The sequence below is a fragment of the Ochotona princeps genome, chromosome 24 (genome assembly GCF_030435755.1).
Source record: "Ochotona princeps isolate mOchPri1 chromosome 24, mOchPri1.hap1, whole genome shotgun sequence".
Taxonomy (NCBI): Eukaryota; Metazoa; Chordata; class Mammalia; order Lagomorpha; family Ochotonidae; genus Ochotona; species Ochotona princeps.
Window position 1 is genome coordinate 21118892 of NC_080855.1, and position 11860 is coordinate 21130751.

An 11860-nucleotide genomic window follows, 5' to 3' on the forward strand; every position below is an offset into this window, starting at 1 on the left:
GTGGCAGTTGGGGGCGGCAGAGTGGAGGTGATAGCTACCTGAGGTTGGCAGCTTGGTCTCATGTGGTGGCTCAGTGCGCCTCTAGTCCACCTACTATAGGACAAGGCCTTGGTAGAGGAAAGCTTCCAAGTAGGTGGTGGACAGAACTGGAGAAAACCATTCCCCTTAAACTAAACGTTACACTCCTGTTTGCCATCAAGTGCTTACCTGCCATCCCAAGTCGCAGAGCTCAGCTGTGGACACTCAGCGAGATCAGCAGCTTTGAGTGGCTCCGCAGAAGCTTCATTTCAGGAAGCCGAGTGAGGCTGAGTAGGAAGGAAGCGGCCCAGGTTTTGTTTTGGCCCTCCAGATCTTGTTTTAGATGAAAAGGATCTAGCCTTGTCTTGCGCTTCTCCAAGAGACTGATTTATTTGACGTTGACACGGAAGGAGAGACAGTCACTTCTGCCGAGTTAACACTGCCCCCCTCCCCTCGTCTGCTGGTTCACTCCCTAAATACCAGCAGCAGCCTGGACCAAGCCAGGTTGAACCCAGGAGCGCAGATCTTAGTCTGGATCTCACCAAGGAGGTGGCCGGAGCCCAAGCACTCAGGTCTTTATCTGCTGCTCCCTGGGCTGCTTCGGAAGCTAATTGGAAGCAGTGTAGCCAGGGAACTCCTCAAGCAGGAGCTTAACATACTATAACACCTACATGCTTGTCGCTGTTTGGGGAACCGATGATGCTTTACTATGGAATGAGTGGTTAAAAGATGGTGGCTTGGGATCCAGACCCACAGTGGATCCCACTTGTTGCTGAGCTGACCTCCAAGTGTTCCAGGAGAACTGAGTAGGTCCACTGAAGCCAACATCAGTTTTAATAGCCAGAGGCATGAAGGGGGTGTGGTCAGCTATAGAAGACGATGACTTTTTTTTCTTCTTAGCGATCCTTCATCCCATACGTGCTTCTAAAAGCCACAGGTAATCTGGAAGGCAAGTGTTTGTGTAGACAGCCGAGCTTGCCTGTGATCAGCCTGCCCCAGGCCTGTTGGGCAGTGGAGGTCGTGGTGTGCTCTGGACCTCAGAGGGCACACACTGTCACATCCCGCAGGGTTGCAGTCTCGGTGCACAGGCATCACCTGAGGCTTGCCACCTCTTGCCATCTCAGAGGGGTCAGGTGGAGACTCTCCACCCCCAACTCCCATCTCCATTTCCCTGTGAGATGGTGAAATAAGAGCCTGTCTGCTGTGAGGGCCTGTGTGCTCTGGCCACACCCTGGGGGCACAGCATGCTGCTTAAGTACACGTCTGGAGTCATAATGGTGGCTTACCAGGCTCTGAGCTGTTTTCCCCGGGGCGGGCAAATGCTTCAGAAAGCATTTGTGACTTGGGCTGTACCTGCAGCCTATGTGGCTTGGCTTCATGGATGCCGGCAGCGGCACGTGACTTGGCCCTAATGACAGGGATCTGGGCCTTTGGCCTTGCTGAGCTTGTTTGGGAATCTGGGACCTGCGACAGGGGTACCCTTGGCCAGCAGTCTGGCAGCGTTGAGGTTCTTTTTCCCCGAGTGCATCTGCCCTGCTGGTGAAGGTCCAAGCTGGCTCCTGGCCATCTGAGACCCGAGTTTGGTGACGCTTTGTCCCTCCTCTGCCCACTTGTTGCCGTGGAGTTGTAGCTCTGCCCAGCAGTTACAGTTGTATCCGTGAAGGCACAGATGCTGAGGACCCAGGCCTCGGGTTCATGGGTTAGACAGGAGGGGTGATGGAACCGGAGCCCACAGGGCATTTGTGTCAGGGCTAGGTCCATTGTTGCATCTGCTTAGAAAGCAAGCTCCTAAGCTTTCTGGTTGGCAGGCTGACACTCCATGCTGAAAGAACATGCCCTTTCTGGGCCACTCGGCTTGTTTCCAGTGTCTTCTAGTGTTTGGGGTCAGGGCAGGAGGATGTTAACTTGACGGAAGTGACTGTCACCTTCCAGCAGCAGGAGGGCAGTCCCTCAGGACCTCCGTGATGTTTAATGCTGTCGGTAGTGGTATGGGAAGATAAGCATTGGGCTCTGTTGAGTCTGCAGTGTGGAGATTTTGTGTATTCTGGAACTTTACCATTTACCACAGCAGTTAGGTGAGACTGGTAAAGAATTCAGTGCCTCTGTCTTTCCAGCATGAGGGGTGAGTACCTGGCATGGTGACAGAGCGTTGCCAGCCTCCCAGGGGCTAGGTGGCACAGTACTGCGCTGTGGAGTCAGAGGGCCCGGCTGCAGATACGAGCTTTAAACAGCAGCGTTGCAGGGAGCAGCACGCTGAGACGCAGGCAGCCGTGTCTTTTAACTGTCTGACTTCTGTCCCAGCAACACAGGAAAGTCCTGGATAAAGGAAAACCCGAAGATGTGATGCCGTCTGTTAAGGGTGCCCAGGTAAGCTGACCCTCTGAGAACTGCTGTTTTCTGGGGCTGCCTGGGGTTGTAGTCCTCCACTGCCAGGCCCTGGCCTTGCTGACAGCACCCCCCCATCCCACTGTGTCTTGTGTCTCCCAGGAGCGCCTGCCCACGGTCCCCTTGTCTGGCATGTACAATAAGTCTGGAGGGAAAGTGAGACTCACCTTTAAGCTAGAACAAGACCAGCTGTGGATCGGCACAAAAGGTATGTCCCCAGCCCTCACCCCGGCACCTGCCCAGGCCCCAGCCTGCCCCCACGCTCCTCGTCCCCCTCCCCGTCCATGCAGCTGCGCCCTCCTGTGAGGCCTCACCGCTCCTCACTGTGCTGCGTGCACTCCTGGCTTTTGGATCTGCTCTGACACCTGCCTTCTGTTCGGACCCCTCTTCTCATTCCCTTCAGTCTCAGCTGGGGATCAGTCCAGCGACTGTGGGCCCTTGGGCCCTGGGTCCACAACCCGTGACATGTGTGCCACTTGGGCCCAGCCTGGCCCCGGGAAGGGTTTTGTGAGTTTACACACGCACTCTGAAAATCAGGAGATTTCACCTCTTTCTTGATTTCTTTCTTTCTTTTTTTAAGGAGGGTGGAGAAGGGGCTTCTCTTGAAAATAACCAAAAGGTCAGGCTGTTTTGGCCTGTGGTCTCCCCTGGTGGTGCTCGGCTAGAGCGGAGCAGTCCTGAGTCCCCGCAGGCCACGCGCCTGCCGCCTGGGTCCTGTCTCATGTGGCCCGCCTTGTTTGTTCAGGTGCTCTGCCTGGCCCCTGTGCGTCCTGTCCCTTCGCCCCTGGTGTAGGTACAGCTCTCCTCCCTCTGACCTGCCACCCACCTTCTCCCCCTCCCCCAGCCCTGCTACCTACTGCGAAAGCTCTGCTCCAGGGCCCTCCCTCTCTAGGATGGTTACAAAGTCTAGTCAGTGACACACCACAGCCATCTGTGTTCCCGTTCTTTGCCACCTTGTTGTGCCAGCTAAGGCTCTTTGTCTTGCAACTTAGTCTTAAAATCAAGCCTGCCTATCTGCGTGCCCTGGCTGTTTCTTCTGTCCTCCCTGTCTCCCACGCTGCCTGTGTCACTTGTTTCCATGCTCAGATACCTCAGTGTGGCCTTCAGTGATCTTAACCGCTGGCCCCCCTTCTGCCTGTGTCATCAACCCTGTCAACCCCACTGTGTCCCTAGGGATCTTTCCCGACATGCTTTGCCCAGCTCCTTGTCTCTGCTCCTGCCGTGCCGCCCACCCCGGCACGCTTTCTTCCTGTTGCTTGTGACTAACTCTTCCTCTGCCCTCCCGAGGGGCCCTCCCCAGCGCAGCCTTCCCCAGTGTCTCTCCCGCCCTCCCCATGAGCCGCCACTGCTCCCACCAAGCTCTTCCCAGAGCACTCATTACTCTCTGACTTGTCTGCCCCCCGTTAGATTCCTGGAGGGAGCGGACCATGGCTAATTCACCTGTTTCTGGCCAGCACTGTAGGTATTCAGTGTTTGAGGTAAACGCTAAGGAGAGGCCTAGGGGGTCCCATCGCACGCGGCGCATCAACTTCAGGGACAAACCGTCTAGAGGGATTCCACCAGACTTGAAGCCAGAAGGAGCTTGGATGGAAAGGAATCAGGGCCAGCGGGTGGAGCGTGAGATCCTTATCACCTGAGCCAGGAAAATTCCAGCATGGGGAAAACAAAGTTATTTTCACTGTCAGTCGACACCAGTTCTTAAAATGAACAAAGACTAAAATGCCAAGAATGCTTGAGTTTTCTAACAAATTGGTGATGACTTGCTGCATATTCTTCATTTCACATTCAACTCTAACTGCATGGTCAAAGCAAGTTTTTTGCAGCCTTAGGGTCTCCCTGGCTTTCCTGAGGGCCCTGGAGCCCTTTGCCGAGTGACCCTCTGTCGCAGAGCCTGCCCCATCCACCCTGCACCCTGCCTCTGTCGACCTGCTGCTGCCTGCTGGAAGGTTCCTTTGGCTTACGGGCAGCCTAGTGGGATGCATTTGCCAAGGCTGATCAGGGAGGACCCCGACACCTCCAAGGACAGCTGCGGGCATGGGTCCAGCGCCTTATAGGGTCTTTCGGGGCCCTTTTGTGTGTTCAGCTTGTGTAGGAAGTTCCTTGCAGCTGCAGGGACAAACAAGGACCTGCTGTCTCTTGTTAGTGGCTTTATCTTATTGTCAGGGGCAGCTCCTTTGCTGCTTTGGAGCGTAGCCTGAGCTCAGGAATTTACGTGTGAGCTCCTGGAAGCCGCCTGCCTTATCTACCCAGGCTGGCCAAGGCCGAGAGTTCTATTCCCACCCCAGCAAGGACGTAGGTCCCTGGGGAGCTTTTGTGGGCAGGCACTCTGCCCTGTCACCTGAGGGTCACGAGCCCATGGCGGGGGAGGGGACAGCTTGTTTTGAGACACAGTGCCTGTGGAGTAAGCATCCCAGCAGTGAGGTGGCCTCTCCATAGGGTCCTCTGCTAGACAAGCAACACTCAGGGCAACTCCTGTGATTGGGCGCTGGGTGTGCTGGTCTGTGGAGGAGGCAGCTATCCCTGCAGCCGTGATGGAGCCGTCCTGAGAGCGACTACCCTGTTTGGAGCAGGGAGGTGGGGTGCGAGCTCTGAGCTCACTGATAGCGTCATCCAGGGCCATGCGCCCAGGTCATTCCTGTCTTGGGAGTTTTCAAGAGAAGCCAGAAGTACCTGATTTTTGTGAAATCTCTGCAGACATTGCAAGGTGAAAGAAAGGTGCTGTAGAAGTCTTCCTGTGGGAAACAGCAGCTGGCCCTTGTTGGAGAGGCTGCCAGAGCCCTCTCAGAGCCCTTCTCCCCAAAGCCACAGCCTGGGAGCCACTCACAGCTCAGGCCCGGCACTCTTGAGCCAAGTCACCTATTTTCAGGGCCAGATAGTTTCCTTCTGCAAAGGCTGTGATGTGTCCTCCTTACCTTGGCTTGACTCTTGCCTGGAAACCTCTGCCTGGACCTCGGGCATCTGCTTGTGCAGGAGCTGGGTATCACTTCTTGCAGGGCAGGCTCCCTTCCCCCCAACATCTGTCTTCACAGCCAGCCCAGCTGCGTCCACCTCACCGTGACCCCAGCAGTCTCCTCTCACTGCAAGCCTCCCTCGCTGCCTCCTCTTTCCTGCCTGCCATTCTTCCAACTTGCTGCACCTCATCTGACCCCTCGTGATCAATGGTCCCTCCAGGGTTCATCACAAGAAGCCACATTGGTTTTGAGAGTGTTTCATGGTGGGCCGGAGGCTGGGGAAAGCCAGATGACAGTGTAGACAGTAGCCCCGAAGCCCGCATGTGCCCCACCCCTCGGAGAGCGTGGGGATGCTGTCGCTCCGTGCACCTGGGATCAGGACTCTCCTAGCCTAGATGCCCAAGCCCTTGGGCAGGAAGGACCCGAAGGTGTGGCTTGGGCAGACGTTAGGAATGGCTGTCGTGTCTAGGAATGAGACAGCACTGCTGTCAGAGACCCTTCCCGTGCTGTTGCCACGTCCGGTTCTCCACTTGCCCCCATGGAATTGTCCCGCTGTTGTGAGAGGGTCAGTTGCTCATCGCTTGAGTGTCCTGTAGGCCCCCAGAGCACCTGCTCTCCCAGGGGACTGCTGGGGCAGAGGAGGTAGGCAAGGAGGGCAGCTGAATAATCTCTGTGATTCCTCTCGACTTAGAGCGGACTGAGAAACTGCCCATGGGCTCCATTAAAAATGTGGTCAGCGAACCCATCGAAGGACACGAAGACTACCACATGATGGTAAGTAGCAGCAGCCTGCAGCTCCCTGGCCCTGGCCAGTTGTTCCTAATTGTATTTATTTTGCAGTGCCCACCTTCCCCTACATTCCTTGCAGCCCTTGAGAAGGGGATGTGTTTGGAAGTCTCTCTTTTACCGCCCTCTTTGTAACATTGTGTTTTTCGACCAGAAAAATAAATACAAAGGCAAGTTCCCTCAGCATGCTGTCTGGTGGGTCGGAACAGAACCTCCCCTGGCCTTGGTGCTTGGGAGGACACAGGCATCCTTCCTGGAGTGGCCCCAGGCTGTCCTTGTGGTGTGACAAGGAGAGCATGAGAGTACAGGGACGGCCTTCCCCTTCCGAGACAGAGGGTGGTGGTGGTGCCCGTGGGTGCTCAGAGCAAAGCAGCGAGGACAGTTGTCCCAGCAGCTGGACCACTGAGGTGGAAGCCCTGTCTGGAGGGGCCCAGTGGCTACCTGAGCTCTCACTGACCTGGGGGGTGGGTGCCAGTGTGAGGCCATTCTCCCTCCAGCAGACAGATTCCTCCACGCACGCCTGGTAGGGAGGACACCGTAGTCCCAGAAAAGGAGCAGCCAGTGGTCCAGCCTCTGGGTTGGGGCTATAGACTGGGTGACAGAAAATCCCCTGGTGATAGGGAAACCGTCGAAGGGGCTTAGAGCCTGATAGTTAGCCAGCAGGCAGGGTCCCTCTGCTGAGCTGTGTGGGCAGAGAACAGGTGGTGCTGAGGCAAGGCCATGGCCAGGGCAGTGCCAACGTCACTGGGGCGCCTCTCGGGCCCTCCCGCCACCTGCCTCTCTGCTTTCTATGGGACAAGAGTCACAGGCAGACTCTTCTCTGGCCACTCAGTCCTTCCTTTCTGTTTTAGTGGTTGGATTTGTAGCGGTCTTAGCAAGGTCCTTCATTTCTTGTGGAAATGTCTGTGTTGCCAGCTTGGGCACACAGGGGCTGCAGCTAAGAATGCCCTTCAGTGCAGAGGTGGCCTGCCGTCTGGGGAAGCTGCTCCTGTCCCCCAGGAGCCCTTGTCAGCAGAGGTCTGGCATCCCCCTTCGCTCCTGTGCACCTCATGAACTAACACCTTCATCTTTGTCCTCCTGGAAGTACTCACTCCCCTCTGCAGATGGATCCATGTGTCGAAGCTCATAAGTGCTAGAGTGTGGCTGTGGCTTCTCACTGTTAAGAGAAATGGCTTAAAAACTTGAGCACAGCTTAGAGACTGCCATAACCAACCCTCACTGAGAAATACCAAGTGTGAATATTTTTGAAACATTGAGAAATAAACTTGAGCCACCGTGGTGGTGTCCTCATTGTCTCTCCCTCCCATCCCTGGTCATCACCCCTGTCACCCTCCTGTGTCCCCGAGCTTTTGCTGACACCCATGGCCATGGGCAAGGCTGAGCATTGTTTTGTGTTTTTGGTTTTCCTAAATGGTGACATGGTGTTATCTGTCATGCAACCTGTGTCTGTGGTTTAAATTGTGAAGGCTCAGGATTAGCCCGAGGCACGTATGGTTCTAATTCATTCTCTCTTTTTTAAAATGCATGTGTACACACAGACGGGCTCTGTTTTTTGACCTGCTGGTGGATATGTCGAGTGTTGGCACAGGTGCCATGCTGAGCAGCATCCAGTCCTGCTCGTGGTGGCTGTGTGCCAGGTGCTGGCGCTGCCAGCAGTCCTCAGCCATGGGGGCCCCGGGACCTCCATGAGCAGAAGTGCCTCAGGATGGGCTCAGGCGGGCCGTGTCAGTAGACACCTTCGGCATTGTTCCCCGCACACTCGGTCGGGTTGGAGGACCATTGCTTCAGAGCTGGCGCTGCTGTCTCCCACCTGCACCCTGACTGGGAGGATGCTCCCTTGTGCAGCTGTATGACTTCCCTTCCCAGCCCCTCCCGGTGTTTGTCATTTGTCGCTCTGCCTGCTTGGTCAGCCAGCCTTTTAAGTGCTGCTTGGTTTTCCTTTTTTCCCTTCCAGGCATTTCAATTGGGTCCCACAGAAGCCTCTTACTACTGGGTGTACTGGGTTCCAACTCAATATGTGGATGCAATCAAAGACACTGTGCTGGGCAAATGGCAGTATTTTTGAAAGCACTTTCACCTCTGGCCCAGGAGACTGACCCAAAGGGAAGGACATTGCCGGGAGAGCCTGCAGCATCCCTGGATTGCAGAGTTGTGGAACTTTGTTTCAAACAGACAAAAAAAATCTCGATTCGCTCTAAGGTGATATGCTGACAGAAGCCAGAGGTGATGTACTTTCACCATTAGCTTCCTTTTAACTTAAAAATCACCGTTCCCTTTCTTGCAGTCAGCTTCATACCATTTTTAAAGTTAATACGGTGGAAATCAATAAATCTTCATTCAGAACATGTTGTGTGGAATACTCTTAAGTGTGTTTGAGAGTAGATCTGCCAATTATGTTGAGAAGGGAATGATTTGATGCTTTTTTTTTTAAAGTGATTTTGGCTATTTTCATAAATCTTTGGTTGCAGAATTTGGACTGCATTGAGATGAATTGGGGTGGGTTTCTTTTTTCTATTGTATGCAAAATGAGGGGGTTTAGTAAGCCATATTTTGCTGTTCATTGATTCTGATTTTATTCTTTCCCCTTACGAATTTTCTCACTTCCCATATTTGACTTTTTATGTTAAAAAAAAAAACCCAAAGATGTCACTTCCTCTTTTGGTACCTCATCGCCACTTCCTTTCCAGGCACCTGTCGTGGAGCTGCCACTGCCGTGTGGGCACACGACAAGAGGAAGGAGCTGGTGGCTCTGGTCAAGCAGCTGTCACACTCATGAGGCGGTGGTGTGGCTCACTAGTGACTCCTGCCTGAACTTTTGGGCCCAAGCAGAGGCTACCAGGGAGCTCCATGTGCCCGAGTCCCAGCTCCTGGTCACACGAGGGCCCCATGTGAGGAGGAGCCAGGCAGCCACAGATCCAAATCCTTGTGTTTTGGGGACATTTTCTAGAAAGTCCGAAGCAGTCCAATGAGTATTTCAATCGTGTGTTTCCATTTGTCGTCGCGCTCATGCGTTCAGTTCAAGTGTCCTTCATGCCCGAGATCAGAGCTGCTGCCTTCCTCGATCTCCTGTGGCCTGGCCTGGTGGCAGGTGGCGCTTGAAGGACGCTGGCGGGACAGGTTGCTCTCATGACTCGCTCACCCTCTTTGCGTTGTAGCCTTCATGTTCTCGGTCATGTGCTCTTGTCATCGCCAGGTGGCCTGGCTGACTCTGAAACGGGGGAACGTCTTCTCGGTGAATGAACTCCTTTGTGCTGTGTGCTGTTGTCCTTGCTGCCGTCTTTGCAATCCTCCTCTCACTGGTTGTAGGCTCTTGGGTAGTAAGGTCTGGCGAGAAGTTTTCCAAACAGCCCACTTCGGATTCTCCGCTCCCCCACCCTGTCCTTCTGTGAAAACGTGGTAGCATGTGTTTGCCTCCCGCGCCTCTTCTCTGTGAGCCAGTTCCTGGCAGTGCTGCCTGCCTTTCCCTGCCGGGCTGTAGCTGGGGAATCCAGCCCACATAGACAGACTCCGGCTTCCTGTGGTGTAGTCGGTGCCAAGTCAGTGCGTCCGTGCAGCGAAATGTACTCTCTGTTCGTGATGGCGTGCAGCATCCAAGAACCTGCCTAGTTTCCATCCCTCAAGGAAGGAGCAGTCCCTTTGAAAGAAAAGTAAGTCGCCAAGCTTTCTGTTCTTGGTGGCATCCATCCCCAAGAGCAGAGTGCCGCCATGGTCCCTGGCCCAGCCACCCTCTGCTGCTGTCGCCAGGGCTGTGGTGGAGTACCACCCTCTGTGCCGCCAGCACCTCCAGATGTGTCCCTGAAAGCAGGTGTCTCAGCCTCCAGTCTGGCACCCAGGCCTCTCCCACCAGGGAGGCCAACCACGCTGGGTGACATCCTTGACGTCTCTTCCAGCGTGCAAGCTTGCGTTCTGTCATCTCCTTGCTGCCCAAGGGCCAAACCGCTTCTCACCAGGCTAGGGTCGGTTCCCAGGGACCGCCTCCTGCGGGAGCCTTCGCATTTTTCAGTACAATGGTGCTTCTTTCCTTACTTGGAGATACTGTCTATAAATAATAATGTAAATGACACCTCGTCCTAGGAGCTGTTCTGAATATTGCTTTGCCCAGCTCACCAAGTCCACCCCAAATGTCTTGAGCTTTGGCTCCTGACCCCAGCTGCTTGGACGACCTTGCCCGTGGGAGAAGGGTCGCAGCAGTATTTGTTCTTTGTCCCTCAGTCCAGTGAGCAGTGTCCATGTACGCATGTTTCTTGCAGTCCGGAGCAGATGGCCTGTGCACACAGATGGAAATCCTCTTCCCTGTGGGTAGCATTTGCTGCTTCTGTGTTTGCTCAGGATTCTTTCTGGAGTTTCCTCACTGCCAAAGGGACTGTCCTTCCCTCTCACTGGGGCAGGGGCACTCAAGTGGACAAAGGACAGGGCCTTGCCCAGCATGTCCCTGAAGCAAGCTTTGCTGGGCCAGGGAAGGCTGCCATCACACACCCATGCCCTGATGGGCTCCTTGCCAGCTCTTTGCTCTCGGACATTCTGCCTTTCTTTCCCTCCCTTGAGGCGATGTGGCCGCAGGAGGTGTCACCCTAGCGGAATCTCAAATGAGAACTCGGAGCGCTGGACGCTGACGTTGCTGAAGCTCTGGGATGGAGTCCTTGGATCGGCGACAGGCCTTTCACAGGCTGCTAGTGTTCGCTCTTTCTAAGTAAGGTTTATCTGAGCCATGGATGCACTTTCTTCTAATCCCGTGCACAGAGTAGGGGCCCAGGCGAGGCCCTCCGCAGGCTCCTTAGGTGCTGCTTTACATTTTGAGGGCCAAAGAGATTCACTTTGCCGTGTTGCCATAGTTCACCTGCCGGGGGCTTGTTTCCCTCCTCTTCCTCTTACCTTGACCTTGTGCCTGAGGGAACCATTCTAGGCTCTGGCACCCGTCCCAGCCTTGCCCTGCCAGGGGCTGAGAAGGGAAAGGGCAAGGCTGGGTGTGCCCAGGTCCAGGCCAGGGCAGCCTCGCGTCCCTTGGTCTCGCCGAGGAGACCTCTTTGTCTCGCTCCTAGCTTCCATCCTGCCTGTTGTCTCAGAAAAGGATGGTCCCTTTGTCCTATGGCTTTGTGAGGAAGTCATCTCCGGTCAGGACTGCACCTGTCTCCTCCTCCTAGGGCCTGGCACCTCCAAAACGGCAGGTGGTCAGCAGCCCCGTGGCGGGCAGAACGTCCTGTGGGTGGACCTACCAACCCAGGGGGGTCCTACTACCTTGCGACTCTGTGAGAACCTCCCCGTTTTCTTTTCTTGCGAAGTCGTGCAGTTATTTGACAGTGTATGTAAGTACTATGTTCTCCTGTGGTGTACGCGCTGTTCTGCTTTGTTTTTCAGTCAATGCCTGTTTGGGAGGAGAGGAACGTATTTAGTCGATTAGATTTTGCGCTGCTGGATTTTTTTTTTTTTTTTCAAAGTGTAACCTTGACTAGATGTCTTATTGTTTATCCTGTAAGATTAGTCTATCTATTAAAGTTTGATAAATAACTGTGTCTCCTTTTCCTTCGTTTTTCATGCGCCTGATTTGGTCACAATGGGTATTAACTAACATGTGGAACTGGGCCCAGAGCTATTTTTCTTTTTTTTTCAGTTTTGGTGTTATTTACTCAGCTTTAATGTATCCACATTTATTTTTTACTAAAAGCTGGCTACAGGGATTTGGTCTTATTTGCCCTGGAGTGGTCAGAGTTCTGGGCTGCACA

At 54.3% G+C, this 11860-nt stretch overlaps 2 protein-coding genes across 4 annotated transcripts in view; one reads left to right on the top strand and one right to left on the bottom strand.

The window, feature by feature from the left end:
* Window positions 1–277, bottom strand: part of EARS2 (glutamyl-tRNA synthetase 2, mitochondrial) — a 19009-nt gene extending 18732 nt beyond the window's left edge. Inside the window, exon 1 of the mRNA XM_058680243.1 lies at window positions 208–277. Within this exon, the coding sequence (XP_058536226.1) occupies window positions 208–214 (7 nt within the window). The 5' untranslated portion in view covers window positions 215–277. The remainder of the gene's footprint in view (window positions 1–207) is intronic.
* The window catches only part of UBFD1 (ubiquitin family domain containing 1), a 13502-nt gene extending 1856 nt beyond the window's left edge, over window positions 1–11646 (top strand). Inside the window, exons 4-7 of one of the 3 annotated variants that reach the window (XM_058680245.1) lie at window positions 2320–2385; window positions 2506–2611; window positions 6046–6128; window positions 10686–11646. In XM_058680245.1, the coding sequence (XP_058536228.1) occupies window positions 2320–2385; window positions 2506–2611; window positions 6046–6128; window positions 10686–10715 (285 nt within the window). In that variant the 3' untranslated portion in view covers window positions 10716–11646. Of the gene's footprint in view, window positions 1–2319; window positions 2386–2505; window positions 2612–3810; window positions 4706–6045; window positions 6129–8094; window positions 8488–10685 lie in introns of those variants that run through there. The other 2 variants (XM_004586818.4, XM_058680244.1) reach the window with 2 other exon arrangements.
* Window positions 11647–11860: the final 214 nt, after the last annotated feature.